The following is a 14,743-nucleotide window of genomic DNA, read 5'->3' on the forward strand; positions in this document are numbered from 1 at the left end:
TTTTGGTGCTATATAGAACATCTACAGCACATTCTCCCTCAGTCTGAAGAACTTTTACAACACAAAGAACCCTTTAATCATGCAAAGGGTTCTCTGTGTGCTCATCGTTCTATATAGAACCATTTTCTTTACTAAAGAACCCGAAGAACCATCTTTTTTTAAGCGTATACTCAGCATGTTTAGTTTTCCAGTGTTCATTTAATTATGACACAAATTACTAAAACTTCGTAAATATTTACTGCACAAACTTTTGGCCCAGGTCCCTTGAGGGCCCCCTCCACCCAGAGGTCCTTGGTGGTCTCATTTCCGAGTCCACTTGCACTTCAGTTTCATGCTTACCTGCTCCAACACACCTGACTCACACCTGAAGGTGAACCTCAGTGTGACATACAGTCACAACAAACCTGGTCCTCCAGTACTCAGGAGTAAAGAGCTTGTAAAAATGTGCCCCCCCCACTTCAGACTAGCTCAGCAGAGTGTTTTCAGCCATCTGAGACTTTCATGGAGCTAAAATAACAGTGTGGGCTGACTGTCCTCACACAGGCTCGAGTAAAATCTCCTTCAGAACTAAAACGCTGGCGTTTTACGTGGGGAGGAAAACAGGCAGGAGGCTGGCAGGCCTCGGCCTGGCCTAGCTTACTGCTGGACTAGTCTGAAATTAGAGCGTGCAGTCTCTCGACCTCAGCCGAGCTGACTGAAGGTTCAGAGAAAATTGCCACTTTGTCCAGGCTGATGCGGCTTTCTGAGAGTGCGAGAGGCGTTTGGCGCGACGGGGCATCAGGTGGCTGTGAGCTGCGTTTTATCCCCGGTGTTTACCGGGAGAATAATTGCTGTTTTGCTCAGCTCACCTGAGGCGCTGAGGAGAGGAGACTGGCGCCGTCTGTGCTTCAGTTTAGCGCGCTGCGATGTGCTGCCAGCTCCGAGAGGCCGCAGTACGCGGGTCTCAGCGGTAGGTGGCGCCCCGCGTTCGACCATACCCGCCTTCCAACAGCGGAGAGGGACCCAAAACAGTGGATCTCGACCTCTTTATGTTGTTTTGCCTTTTTAAATAATTATTATTCATTTTTGAACGATGTGCACAAATCTTGCTCCGCGCGTAAACAGTGGAATAGACACGATAGTGTAAATTAAAGAAAAGTAAAGAGTGGCAGTGCATAGTTAAGATCATTTACAGTGAGGTAAATGCTTTAAAATCACGGAGTTTTAAGTGGTGGTTAAAGCAGAAATACTATGTATATATAATTTATTTTTTTTGTTCAAATAATAAAGAAGGAAAAGAAGTCGTTTGTTGTTACATTTGCTTTTGTGAATATGAAACTTCAATCAATACATACTACTACTACTACTACTACTACTACTAATAATAATAATAATAATAATAATAATAATATTAATAATAATAATACACCCTTGTAAAATAAAGAGGAATCACAAGGATTCCTAAAGATAACAGGGTATTCAATTCACAGTTTCTACACCAGCATCACAAAATGAATCCCTCTTTTTTAAAGATCTTTTAGAAATGTTCAGAAGGAAACATTCTATGCAGTAATTTGTACTGAATGTCTCTCATTTTATTGGTGATAAAATATTTGAAAGGAATGGGTGGATCTCAGTCCTACTGAGGCCCTAAAGTGCCATTGTGAAAAGAAATATCTGGAAGGGGATTACATTCTTTTGCAATATTTTTGCGAAAGAATATTTTTTGTTGTATTGCAAGGGGATGCAAAAATACTGCAAGAGAATGCAAAATCATTGTGAGAGAATGCAAAATCATTGTGAGGGAATGCAAAATTATTGTGAGGGAATGCAAAATCATTGTGAGGGAATGCAAAATCATTGCAAGGGGATGCAAAATTATTGTGAGAGAATGCAAAATCATTGTGAGAGAATGCAAAATTATTGCGAGAGAATGCAAAATCATTGTGAGAGAATGCAAAATTATTGTGAGAGAATGCAAAATCATTGTGAGAGAATGCAAAATTATTGCGAGAGAATGCAAAATCATTGCAAGGGGATGCAAAATTATTGTGAGACAATGCAAAATTATTACGAGAGAATGCAAAATCATTGTGAAAGAACAGAAAATTATTGCGAGGGAATTCAAAATTATTGCGAGAGAATGCAAAATCATTGTGAGGGAATGCAAAATTATTGTGAGAGAATGCAAAATCATTGTGAGAGAATGCAAAATCATTGTGAGGGAATGCAAAATTATTGCAAGACAATGCAAAATCATTGTGAAAGAACAGAAAATTATTGCGAGGGAATTCAAAATTATTGCGAGAGAATGCAAAATCATTGTGAGAGAATGCAAAATTATTGCGAGAGAATGCAAAATCATTGTGAGGGAATGCAAAATTATTGTGAGAGAATGCAAAATCATTGTGAGGGAATGCAAAATTATTGCAAGACAATGCAAAATCATTGTGAAAGAACAGAAAATTATTGCGAGGGAATGCAAAACTATTGAGAGAGAATGCAAAACCATTGTGAGGGAATGCAAAATTATTGCGAGAGAATGCAAAATCATTGTGAGGGAATGCAAAATTATTGCGAGAAAAGAAAAATCAGTGTGAAGGAACGCAAAATCATTATGAGACATTCCAAAATCATTGCGAGACAAGGCAAAGTCATTGCAAGGGAACACAAAATCATCACGAAGGAATGCAATGTCAAACAAGAGCCCCTTAAGAGCCCCATACAATCCCACTTCTAGGGGGTGGTCATATGGGACATGCATACCATTGTCTCTGAATGATGAAGCCATTTTGTTATTCATTGTGCCACTAAAAATGACGTTACATTTAAATAACCCATCTACAGACGGGATACTCTAATGAACATGAAGTAAACAAGAGTTTCTAAAAGTATGTCCTATCTACTGATGGTCCAGAATCTTAGTCTGCCTTAGATTTAAAGTGGACTTTAACCGATTGTTCAAACATTCTTCATAATTCACAGGATTAAATGTGAACAAAGTCTTTCAGAGTGGTTTGATGTGAAATGGTTGATTGTAGAAACACTTACCAACTTAACTTTGCTTGTGATGTGAAAAATAGCACATGATGTCTACAACACAAATACAGCCATTATTCACTATCCAAAATGACCAGTCAACCTACACACCTTCTGAGTTTTTACATGTAATTTTGATAATGGTAAGTGGTGGTAAACCAAAAAATAAGCCTTGCCTTGCATCTCCACCATGAATGCATTTAAGAATATATGTTTTAGGCCAAAACCTAATCTCAAAAACAATGTATCAGACATCAGACAGTGTACTTGGAACCACTTCATGCAACAGATTTCTGTGAGGGAGCTTTTAGAGGCATTAAACACTTTCGATGTCTGGTTCCTATCACCACCACTGTTCTGACACCAACAATTCTGAGTCTGTGAGTTTCTCTAGAATAGAGCCTTTCGCATCAAACCACTCTGAATGACTTTGTTTAACGATTTAAAAATCAGTGACATTGTGAAAAGTTGGGGGAATTCACTTTTAATAAATAGCAATTAATACTTCTATTTCACATATTGTTGCTCAGCTTTTCCTCTTTGCACATTCTTTGTGCAATCAAGTTTTATGCCTTAGAACGCATAAATCAGAGCAAATATGTGAGACGTTCTTGATGGAATTTCTGATAGAATAGCCCATCTGAATCCACTCGACTTGATACTAAACTGTAATAATAATAAAACTATATTTCGTCTTTTGTTGACCAAAAGGTTCTCCACTTTGTATGATGCTTAGAATAAAGTTCTCACTTACAATTCAGTTATCTGGAAAAATATCCATGAGGCAGTGAATGACATATGAGGAATAGTCTATAGTTGGGATGGGTGACATGGCAAAAATATCATATCATGATAATACTTACAGATATGTTCACGATATACATTACACAACAACATGGACATTCTTTTTTAATGAAAATGCAGTTGGTCAGTATTCTTTAAGTAGTAATTAGAACTCAGAAAAGCATGTTGGTATAACATGATAACAAAATTTATCAAGATAACAATAAAATATCATCATATTGGCCACCTCTAGTCTACAGTATGTCATACTGTACCACTGTTGGAGGATTTCTTTAAACTTGAATGGGTGGAGATAAAGCAGGATGTCTAAGCTTAGTCTCAGTAAGATGGATTACTTAATTCCTGGAAAACTGCTGCATGGAAACAGAGAACTGTCCCACACCTCTTCTCCCATTCGGCTACTGAACAGGCTTGATTTTTGGCTTAAGTCGTCTGGCTAAACTGAGAAATCTTGCCCATGTTTGTGTTTTCGTCCGGTAGTCATCCATGAATTGTAGCAGCAAATGTGGATGACAGATTAACATATAGGCTAAACTTAAGAGATAACAATCAGCATTCTGCTGTCAACAACTGAGTAATCCAGTTTCCTGAGTCACTACAGATCTAAGCGACAGATCAAACAAAGATTAATGCCTGAAGACGTAGGTTTATGTCATCTGATAGACGTTTCCATTGAACATTTATGCACTTTTTGCTTCATTATCATCATGGTATGACAGTGGGTTGCTTAACTGAGGAGTAATTCAGCCCTAGTCTTAGTAATACACATAAAAACCTAGACAAAAGCTGGCTGTTAGATGCAAAACAGTGTTCTTACAGGCATGGGACACCAGGTCCAGTGTGTTTGGTAGTCTAGGAAACAATTAGTAGGCCCTTGATGATAAAGCCATGTTTTAAAAACAATTTCTCAATAAAAATGACTTATTAATAAGCCTATTTACATGATTGCCTTTTCCTCATTTAGAGAACCCACTAGTAAACATCAGCTAAAACTGGAATAAAGTGTCTTTTATAAGATCATCTGATGGACCAGAGTCGCCTACCTGAATCCAACTAGGCCAGTACACACTACCTAATACTACACTGTTAGAAATAAAGGTGCTATGCAGGTACATTTTTTGTACAAACAATGTACACGTTCCCTCAAAGGCACAACAGTGGTCCTTTGTGTACTTTAAATAAGCTTTTTCCTGGTGAAAAGTATTTTTACCTTTTCATAGCCTAATGTTTTAAAACGGAACAATGAAATAAAAAGCCTGGAGACGAGACAGGGTGTGTGGAGTCAGTACAACTTAAAAAATATCATTTCAAAAGATTATGGTACAATTATGTTTCCTGACTAGTTACTGAGATGAACCCTTGAGGGGAAAACCCCAGTGACAAGAGGGGTCCTGACCCAGTGACAGTTTACTACCTTCATTTCTGAGAGTGTATAATGTTTTTTATTTCACCTTTTGTTGATCAGCTTGTTCTCCACTTCATGTGCTGCTTAAATATGACAGAAATCTGAACTTCACACTTCATAATTCACATATTCAAGCAAATATTCATGTGGCCATGAATGACATACAGTGCTATGCAAAAGTCTGAGATGAAGAGATGTTGTTCATTTTTCAGCATCAGGGAAAAAAGCAGAAAACTTCAATTTAACAGAAAATTACAAAGAAGCCACAACAAATAATTACAATATTTTGTCCAGCACTTAGTGCTTCCACTCTTTACCTTTATCACAGCTTCCATTCTTTTCAGGAGACTTGCTTTAAGTTTTTCAAAGAAATCTGCAGATGCAGAGTCTCAAACACATTCCGTGATGTTGAGGTCTGGACTCTGGGGTGGTCAGTCCCTTGTTCTGAGACCACCAGCAGCTTCTTTGTTTGATGAGTCTGTGTCCTTTTCTCAGTAAGAGCTTCTTAACAGCTACACATCCTTTCAGACTCATAGTGTTGAGTTGTCGTCTCACAGTGGAAGGAGGGACAGAAGCTTTAAGTGCTGTTTATCTGTTTGGGACAGTGTTGGTGGTCTACCAGGTCTTCCGGGTGGTTGTTAGGAGTCCCATTTTCTCTGTATCTTTCGATCATATTTCAAACTACGTTGAGATTTTTTGATCTCCTAAAAATGAATAACTTTTACTTAGTGGCCTTTTTGACTGGAAATTGAATAAATGCTATCTGACCTTTGCACAGTACTGAACACTGCATGTCCAAAAGAATCCAGACACCCTTCCTTATTAGTGAATTTAATATAAGGTCACACATTGCTGAAACAGGTGTTCATACAATCTCCATAGAAAAGCACTGACCAATAGAATAGGATGCTCGGGAGCAGCTGCACATGAACCTAAGGTTGGCACATGGGCTGTGGAGCAGTGGAACTGTGTTCTCTGGAGTGATGGAGCTCCATCCAATACCTTTGGGATGAGTTGGAGTGATCCAGAACCGATCATCCAACATCAATACCTGACCTCACTAATGCTCTTGTGGCCGAATGCAGTCAAATCCTCACAGCAATGCTCCAACATCTAGTGTAAAGCCTTCTCAGAGGAGTAGAGGCTGATACTGCAGCAGGCTGAAAACTCATTGACTCTTTGAATTCAGAGGGAACGCTGAACCAGCAGGTGTCCACAAAACTTTTGGATGTAGTGTGTGTGAACAGTAGTCTATAGTAGGACACACTGAGCCACTGCCAGAGGATTTCTTGAGACAAGACTGCCTGCGTACTCATTGGTTCCTGCCCTCCACATTGCGTCACATTCCCCGCCCACCAGCCCTCGCGGAGACAGCTCCAGCTCGAGAGAGAGTAGAGTAGACTTCAGGAAGGACTCCAGTGAACTACCTCCACAGACTCATCACCAAAATAGCTGGCAAGTTTAGTGCACGAGGAAGAGTTTGGGTCCACTCACACACGTCGAACGCAGAACCGATCGGGTTGCAGTCTCGCGCTTTAATACACAATTGTCCACTCCAAGCCCACCCAGGATGACCGCGGTTCTGGACAGCCTCGGCTCGGATATGCACACGAACCACATTACCTCCAGCACTTTCAGCAGCGTGCACAAGGCGCAGGACACGGCCACGTTAGCGGCGTCCTCGGGCAGTGACGGCGCCTTTTACAGCGTCCCTCAGTCTGGACACTGCGCCTCAGCAGCCTACGCGCCCCTCACCTCCTACTCCTACCACCCCGCAGGAGTGGGCAACGTCCACTACAGCCCAAAGGCGTATGACATGGGCCTGGGCTCTTCATACGGAGCTTACGGAACCTACGGAACCAGCTCTTCACCCACTCCGACGGAGCCAGGTAAGGTAAGGGGGGTGCGCTGGAGAGCAATGGCCAGTCTAAACAAGACAATACCAATAAACTTCAATTACTATCTATCTATCTATCTATCTATCTATCTATCTATCTATCTATCTATATATCTCTCTCTGTTTCTTTCTCTCTCTCTCTCTCTCTCTCTCTGTATATATATATATATATATATATATATATATATATATATATATATATATATGTATGTATATTTTTATATGTATAGAGAGAGAGATAGATAGATAGATAGATAGATAGATAGACAACTGAAAGTTTTTAACTAAAATATTGACATTAACTTCATTTTATTTATGTGTATACATATATTATATATATATATATATATATATATATATATATATATATATAAACATGAACTTTATGTTTGATGAATACATACATATTAATGAATATGTATGTATATATATATGTATATATATATATAGATGAGATAGAGAGAGAGAGAGAGAGAGAGAGAGAGGGAGAGAGAGAGAGACTGACTGAAAATTCCACGTGTGCATTTGGTCAGAGAAAGACGAGAGCGAGCCGGAGGTGCGCATGGTGAACGGAAAGCCAAAGAAAGTCCGGAAACCGCGAACCATCTACTCGAGCTTCCAGCTGGCCGCGCTCCAGCGCCGCTTCCAGAAGACCCAGTACCTGGCACTGCCCGAGAGAGCCGAGCTGGCCGCCTCACTGGGGCTCACACAGACTCAGGTGAGAGCGCGCGCACACTCCCACTCCTCCACGTGGGGTCCAAGACCCTTAATATCCACCTTTAGACCACCCAGACCACCACTGGTGCTAATAGCTTCTTACTTTAGGCGGCCCGACTGAAGTAAGAGCGCCGCTGCCTCTCTGAGACCATGACTCAGGTAGAAGTAAAAGTCAGAGCGAGTTGAGGGAAGGAAAAAAGTACTCAGGTCAAAAAACACTTAAAAGGACTGCAGTGGAGCGTCTGTCAGCTGAGCGTTCATCAGCACAGGAACTGGTGTTTGTTAGACTGTGTTCTCTTATTTTTGCGGATGTTTTTTTGCCCTGACATGAAATACTGAAGCTCAAAAGCCATAGCAGTGCATCCAGATGCTGAGGCAGCAGAACATAATGCAGTCAAACCCAAAGTCAACGTGGAGGAACACAATGCGTAAAAAGCGTAAATTCTTTAGAAATCTCGGAAACGTCCATCACAGTCGTGTTTAAGCACATGGAACTGAGTCAATGGAACAAGTTACCACCCACCTCCGCTTCTTTTCCACTTTTTTCACATGCACCAAACCGCTGATTCCAACCGCATCTCACATATTTTTCTTCTCTCCCCTTTTAACGTTCCTCTAGGTGAAAATCTGGTTCCAAAACCGCCGCTCCAAGTTCAAAAAGTTATGGAAAAACGGGGAGATCCCCCCAGATCAGCACCTTTCCTCGGGTGACTCCCCCCCTCCGGCCTCCTCGCCGCCTCCTCCACCACAGGCATCCTGGGATTTCCCCCCACATCAGGCTCAAAGCGACGGAGACCCTAGCGCAGAGCCTGCGCCCCCCAACACCACAGCTCCAGCCTTCCTCAGCACCTACCCCTGGTACTCCAGCACGAACACGCACTTACAGCCCCTACAGCCGCTCTCGCAGCACCAGACCAGCCAGGCCATGGGCGCGGGGGCTTTATTTTGACCACCGGTGCGGGACAGTGAAGGACTTGTACGCAGATACAAGCGCGGATGGACAAAACTTTACACTTCACTTCCAAATGCGCAATTATTAGGGGTCCAAGCACTCGCTGCTGCTGGAGCCCTATTATTTTTGTCAAGATTTTTTTATTCTTAATATTGTAAATTGGAATTCTGCTGAATTTTTAACTTTTCAATTTGTTTTCTTTATTTTCTTTGAATTTTGAAAACTATTATTATTATTATTATTATTATTGTTATTATTATTATTATTATTATGCCATTTTTGTGGCCCACTTTTGGGCGCACGTGCAACACATGCAACGCACATTAAATTATTTTTCTATTTATTTATTTGCTGTTTGTTTTTGTGTTTTGTTGTTCATTTTCTGGTTCGTTTCTGGAGTGGCATGTCCATGTGGTGCGCAGGACTGTTTATATCACACATGCCAAGTTAAAAAAAAAAGAAAGAAAAAGGAGAAAAAAAGAAGGAAACGGGTAGACTTTTTACGAACATCATAGGCCTACATTTTCTTACGTTATATTAGGCCTGGAGAGGGATCTGTCATGCTGTTTTTACAACCTGTACTCAAAATAAAACGACAAAAAAAGGAATTTTGATGTGAACCTGGATTTTGTCTAAAAACAACTCACGTTCTAAATATGAGGAATGAATACTGTAATGTTCAAAATTGGGGTTTTTCATATGCAACCAATAATATTCTCTTCCGGTTCCTCCACTCTTGAAAATAAATGTGCCAGAATGGGTTTAAAGAACCTTTTAATGGATGTTTCTTAAAAGGAACATTTTTGTAAATGAGACCTGTGAGTGTGAAGAACCTTTTTAAAGTTTAAAGAACCTCATATAATGTAAATGCTCTAGGAAGTAGCCTTCAACTTTGCATTATGTGAAGGTTCTTCACACTCACACGTCATTTACAATGTGATTGTACATGGCTGTACATGGTACATGGTTCTTTAAGGAACTATAATGGTTCTTCTATGATAGAACCCTTTGTGGCACATTTTTAAGAGAGTAAGCTATTCCTGTCTTTTTTATTAAAAGAATTATTTATGTTTATGTTTGATGCTTATTTATTGAAAAAGGTGGCAAATGAGGGCAAACAATGACGTCAGCGCCAGTGCCAGCATGTGCATTCAATTTTGACATCATTGCATGTAACTCTTAGATATTACTGACGAACGTGTTTCTATAAGATCCTGCAGAGAAACTAAAGATCAAATCTAAGAATAACTGTAAAACATGCGAATTTACAGATACGAAAAAGTTCGCTGGTGTTCAGCGCGTTACAGGCAGACTCAGTCCACGCTGGGGCTCGAGGGTAACTGGAACTGGAGTTGGTCTTTATTTTCTGGCGCGTGCGGGATGTTGTGGGGTGGAGTGTGTGTGTGTGTGTGTGTATGTGTGTGTGTGTGTGTGTGTGTGTGTGTGTGTGTGTGTGTGAGTTGTGCTGAGGGTGTGTCTCCTCCCCCTGCAGACTCTCTGGAGTCACCGCGCCGCTCCCACACGCTTTATGAGTGCTGGAGCAGAGGAAGAAGAGAAGAAAAAACATATATATATAAATAAATAAAATCCAGCGTAAAAACCGCCGGGAGCGCGCGCGCCTCGGAAACAGCGCTGAAATAACCAGCTGAACTCCATACAGCACTACAACACTGAAATAACCAGCTGAACTCCATACAGCACTACAACACTGAAATAACCAGCTGAACTCCATACAGCACTACAACACTACAGTGCTACAGCGCTACAGCACTGAAATAACCAGCTGAACTCCGTACAGAACTACAGCACTACAGTACTACAGCACTACAACACTGAAATAACCAGCTGAACTCCATACAGAACTACAATATTACAGTACTACAGCACTACAGCACTGAAATAACCAGCTGAACTCCATACAGAACTACAGCACTACAGTACTACAGCACTACAACACTGAAATAACCAGCTGAACTCCATACTGAACTACAATATTACAGTACTACAGCACTACAGCACTGAAATAACCAGCTGAACTCCATACAGAACTACAGCACTACAGTACTACAGCACTACAACACTGAAATAACCAGCTGAACTCCATACAGAACTACAATATTACAGTACTACAGCACTACAGCACTGAAATAACTGGCTGAACTCCATACAGCACTACAGCACTGAAGTAATCAGCTGAACTCCATACAGCACTACAACACTACAGTACTGAAATAACCAGCTGTACTCTGTATAGCACTACAGCACTGCAATACTACAGCACTACATGTTTACAGCACTACAGCACTGAAATAACCAGCTGAACTCCATACAGCACTACAGCACTACAGTACTACAGCACTACAGCACTGAAGTAATCAGCTGAACTCCATACAGCACTACAACACTACAGTACTGAAATAACCAGCTGTACTCTGTATAGCACTACAGCACTGCAATACTACAGCACTACATGTTTACAGCACTACAGCACTGAAATAACCAGCTGCACTCCATACAGCATTACAGTACTAAAGCACTACAACACTGAAATAACCAGCTGAACTCCATACAGCACTACAACACTACAGTGCTACAGCACTGAAATAACCAGCTGAACTCCATACAGAACTACAGCACTACAGTACTACAACACTGAAATAACCAGCTGAACTCCATACAGAACTACAATATTACAGTACTACAGTACTACAGCACTGAAAAAACCAGCTGAACTCCATACAGAACTACAACACTACAGTACTACAGCACTACAGCACTGAAATAACCAGCTGAACTCCATAAAGAACTACAATATTACAGTACTACAGCACTACAACACTGAAATAACCAGCTGAACTCCATACAGAACTACAGCACTACAGTACTACAGCACTACAACACTGAAATAACCAGCTGAACTCCATACAGAACTACAACACTACAGTACTACAGCACTACAACACTGAAATAACCAGCTGAACTCCATACAGAACTACAGCACTACAGTACTACAGCACTACAACACTGAAATAACCAGCTGAACTCCATACAGAACTACAATATTACAGTACTACAGCACTACAGCACTGAAATAACCAGCTGAACTCCATACAGAACTACAACACTACAGTACTACAGCACTACAGCACTGAAATAACCAGCTGAACTCCATACAGAACTACAATATTACAGTACTACAGCACTACAGCACTGAAATAACCAGCTGAACTCCATACAGAACTACAATATTACAGTACTACAGCACTACAGCACTGAAATAACTGGCTGAACTCCATACAGCACTACAGCACTACAGTACTACAGCACTACAGCACTGAAGTAATCAGCTGAACTCCATACAGCACTACAACACTACAGTACTGAAATAACCAGCTGTACTCTGTATAGCACTACAGCACTGCAATACTACAGCACTACATGTTTACAGCACTACAGCACTGAAATAACCAGCTGCACTCCATACAGCATTACAGTACTAAAGCACTACAACACTGAAATAACCAGCTGAACTCCATACAGCACTACAGCAACACAGTACTACAACACTACAGCACTACAGTATAACAGCACTACAGGAATATAGCACTGCAATACTACAGCACTACAGCACCACAGGACTACAGTACTACAGCACTACAGTACAACAACACTACAGTACTACAGCACTACAATACTACAGTACTACAGGACTACAGCATCACAGTACTACAGCACTACAGTACTACAGGACTACAGCACTATGGTACTACAGCATTACAGTATTACAGCACTACAGGACTACAGTACTATAGCACTACAGTACTACAGCACTGAAATAACCAGCTGAAGTCCATGCAGAACTACAGCACAACAGCCCTGAAATAATCAGCTGAACTCCATAAAGCACTACAGCACTGAAATAACCAGCTGAACTCCATACAGTACTACAGAACTACAGTACTACAGCACTACAGGACTACAGCACTACAGGATTACAGTACAACAGCACTACAGGACTACAGGACTACAGTACTACAGCACTACAGGACTAAAGCACTACAACGCTACAGTACTACAGCATTACAGTACTACAGCACTACGGTACTATAGCACTACAGGACTACAGCACTACAGGACTACAGCACTACAATACAGCAACACTACAGTACTACAGCACTACAGGACTACAGCACTACAAGACTACAGCATGACAGTACTACAGCACTAAAGTACAACAACACTACAGTACTACAGCACTACAATACAGCAGCACTACAGCACTACAGTACAGCAGCACTACAGCACTACAGTACAGCAGCACTACAGCACTACAGCACTACAGTACAGCAGCACTACAGTACTACAGCACTACAGGACAACAGTACAGCAGCACTACAGTACTACAGCACTACAATACAGCAGCACTACAGCACTACAGCACTACAGTACAGCAGCACTACAGTACTACAGCACTACAGGACAACAGTACAGCAGCACTACAGTACTACAGCACTACAATACAGCAGCACTACAGCACTACAGGACTACAGTACTACAGCACTACAATACAGCAGCACTACAGCACTACAGTACAGCAGCACTACAGGACTACAGTACAGCAGCACTACAGTACTACAGCACGGAAACAACCAGCTGAACTCTACAGCAGAGAGCTGAACCCAGTCTTTACTAAAGCATGTAGATCAGATACGGCTGAGCAGGAGTTACAACAAACAAACAAATAAAGTTAGTTGTCGTGTTCAGCACATTGTGTTGTAGAATCCGTTCAAAACAACCGAGTTAATGTAGCAGTTTTAAAATAAAACTTAAACAAACAAAGATAGATAGATAGATAGATAGATAGATAGATAGATAGATAGATGGTTTTAAAGCAGGAGTATGTCCACAGTAGTTAAGTATGAGGGGCTGTTCGAGGGTGTTATAATGTGATTATGTGATTATGTGGTGTGCAGTAATATCTGAGGGGTGATCGTGTCTGATGTTTAAGCACTCTGTAGCTGCGGAGTGAGAAACACGGAGCTTTTCCCGCCTCATTTCTGCTGTGTGTGTGTGTGTGTGTGTGTGTGTGTGTGTGTGCAGTCTCGCGCTGATCCTCAGCTTCAGCTGCTGCTGATTGAAATGTAACCACATCATTAGAGCGCTGCCTCCGTTTGGCCTCCACCCTCCATCCGCTCCATCCGCTCCACAGCAGCGCAGAGCCGCTCTCCGCTCTCCGCGCGCGGGGATTTCATGCCCAATTTAGTCACCAAGATCCTCCGGGTGCCATCATGGAGCCCCTAATCACAGACATCACCCCATCATCTTCATCACCACGATCATCATCATCCTCACCGTCTTCATCATCCCGCCACTGAAGATGACGCCCTGCTCGAGCTCTTCCTCACTTTGAGCTTTTGTTTCACTTTGAATCGCAGATGAAGAGCAATTTCGTTCTTCCGCGTGATGAGATTTTGCAGAGAAATTGGAAAATTAAATTTAAATTTTTGCCTCAAATAATCAAACAGACTCCAACACTAAAGAACCGGTATAAAAAAGGAGAAGAAGAAGGAAAAAAACAAATGAGGTGGTAAACAGTTTAAATAAATAAATAAATAAATAAATAAATAAATAAAAGGTGTAAATATTTATGTAAACAAAAAAATAGAAAAATTAGGCAATATATGTAACTAAATAAATAAATAAATAATTACGTGTTAACATTTGTACATACGAGTGTGAACCAAATGAATGAATAACGTTTAATTAGTCAAACATGTCGGTGTTGTCGGAACAAAACCTCGTATCTCCAAAACGATAACATTACAGTAGAAAGAAAAAACGTACTTTACTTTTAATGTAAGTCAGTGGAACCAGACTTTTTACCAGGTCATTTTAGGCCGTTTCTCTTGCTCCATTCATCATGAAATTCACACCCCCTGTAAAGAGCAAC

The 14,743-nt window shown here is 41.0% G+C and overlaps 1 protein-coding gene across 1 annotated transcript; it reads left to right on the forward strand.

The window, feature by feature from the left end:
* Positions 1-6,638: 6,638 nt before the first annotated feature.
* dlx2b (distal-less homeobox 2b) lies at positions 6,639-8,905 on the forward strand. The gene is made up of 3 exons (XM_036564866.1): positions 6,639-7,116; positions 7,658-7,842; positions 8,461-8,905. The coding sequence occupies exons 1-3, from the start codon at positions 6,798-6,800 to the stop codon at positions 8,788-8,790; spliced, it is 834 nt and encodes a 277-aa protein (XP_036420759.1). The 5' UTR covers positions 6,639-6,797; the 3' UTR covers positions 8,791-8,905.
* Positions 8,906-14,743: the final 5,838 nt, after the last annotated feature.

This window comes from Colossoma macropomum, unplaced genomic scaffold, assembly GCF_904425465.1.
Source record: "Colossoma macropomum unplaced genomic scaffold, Colossoma_macropomum, whole genome shotgun sequence".
In the NCBI taxonomy this organism is placed as follows: Eukaryota; Metazoa; Chordata; class Actinopteri; order Characiformes; family Serrasalmidae; genus Colossoma; species Colossoma macropomum.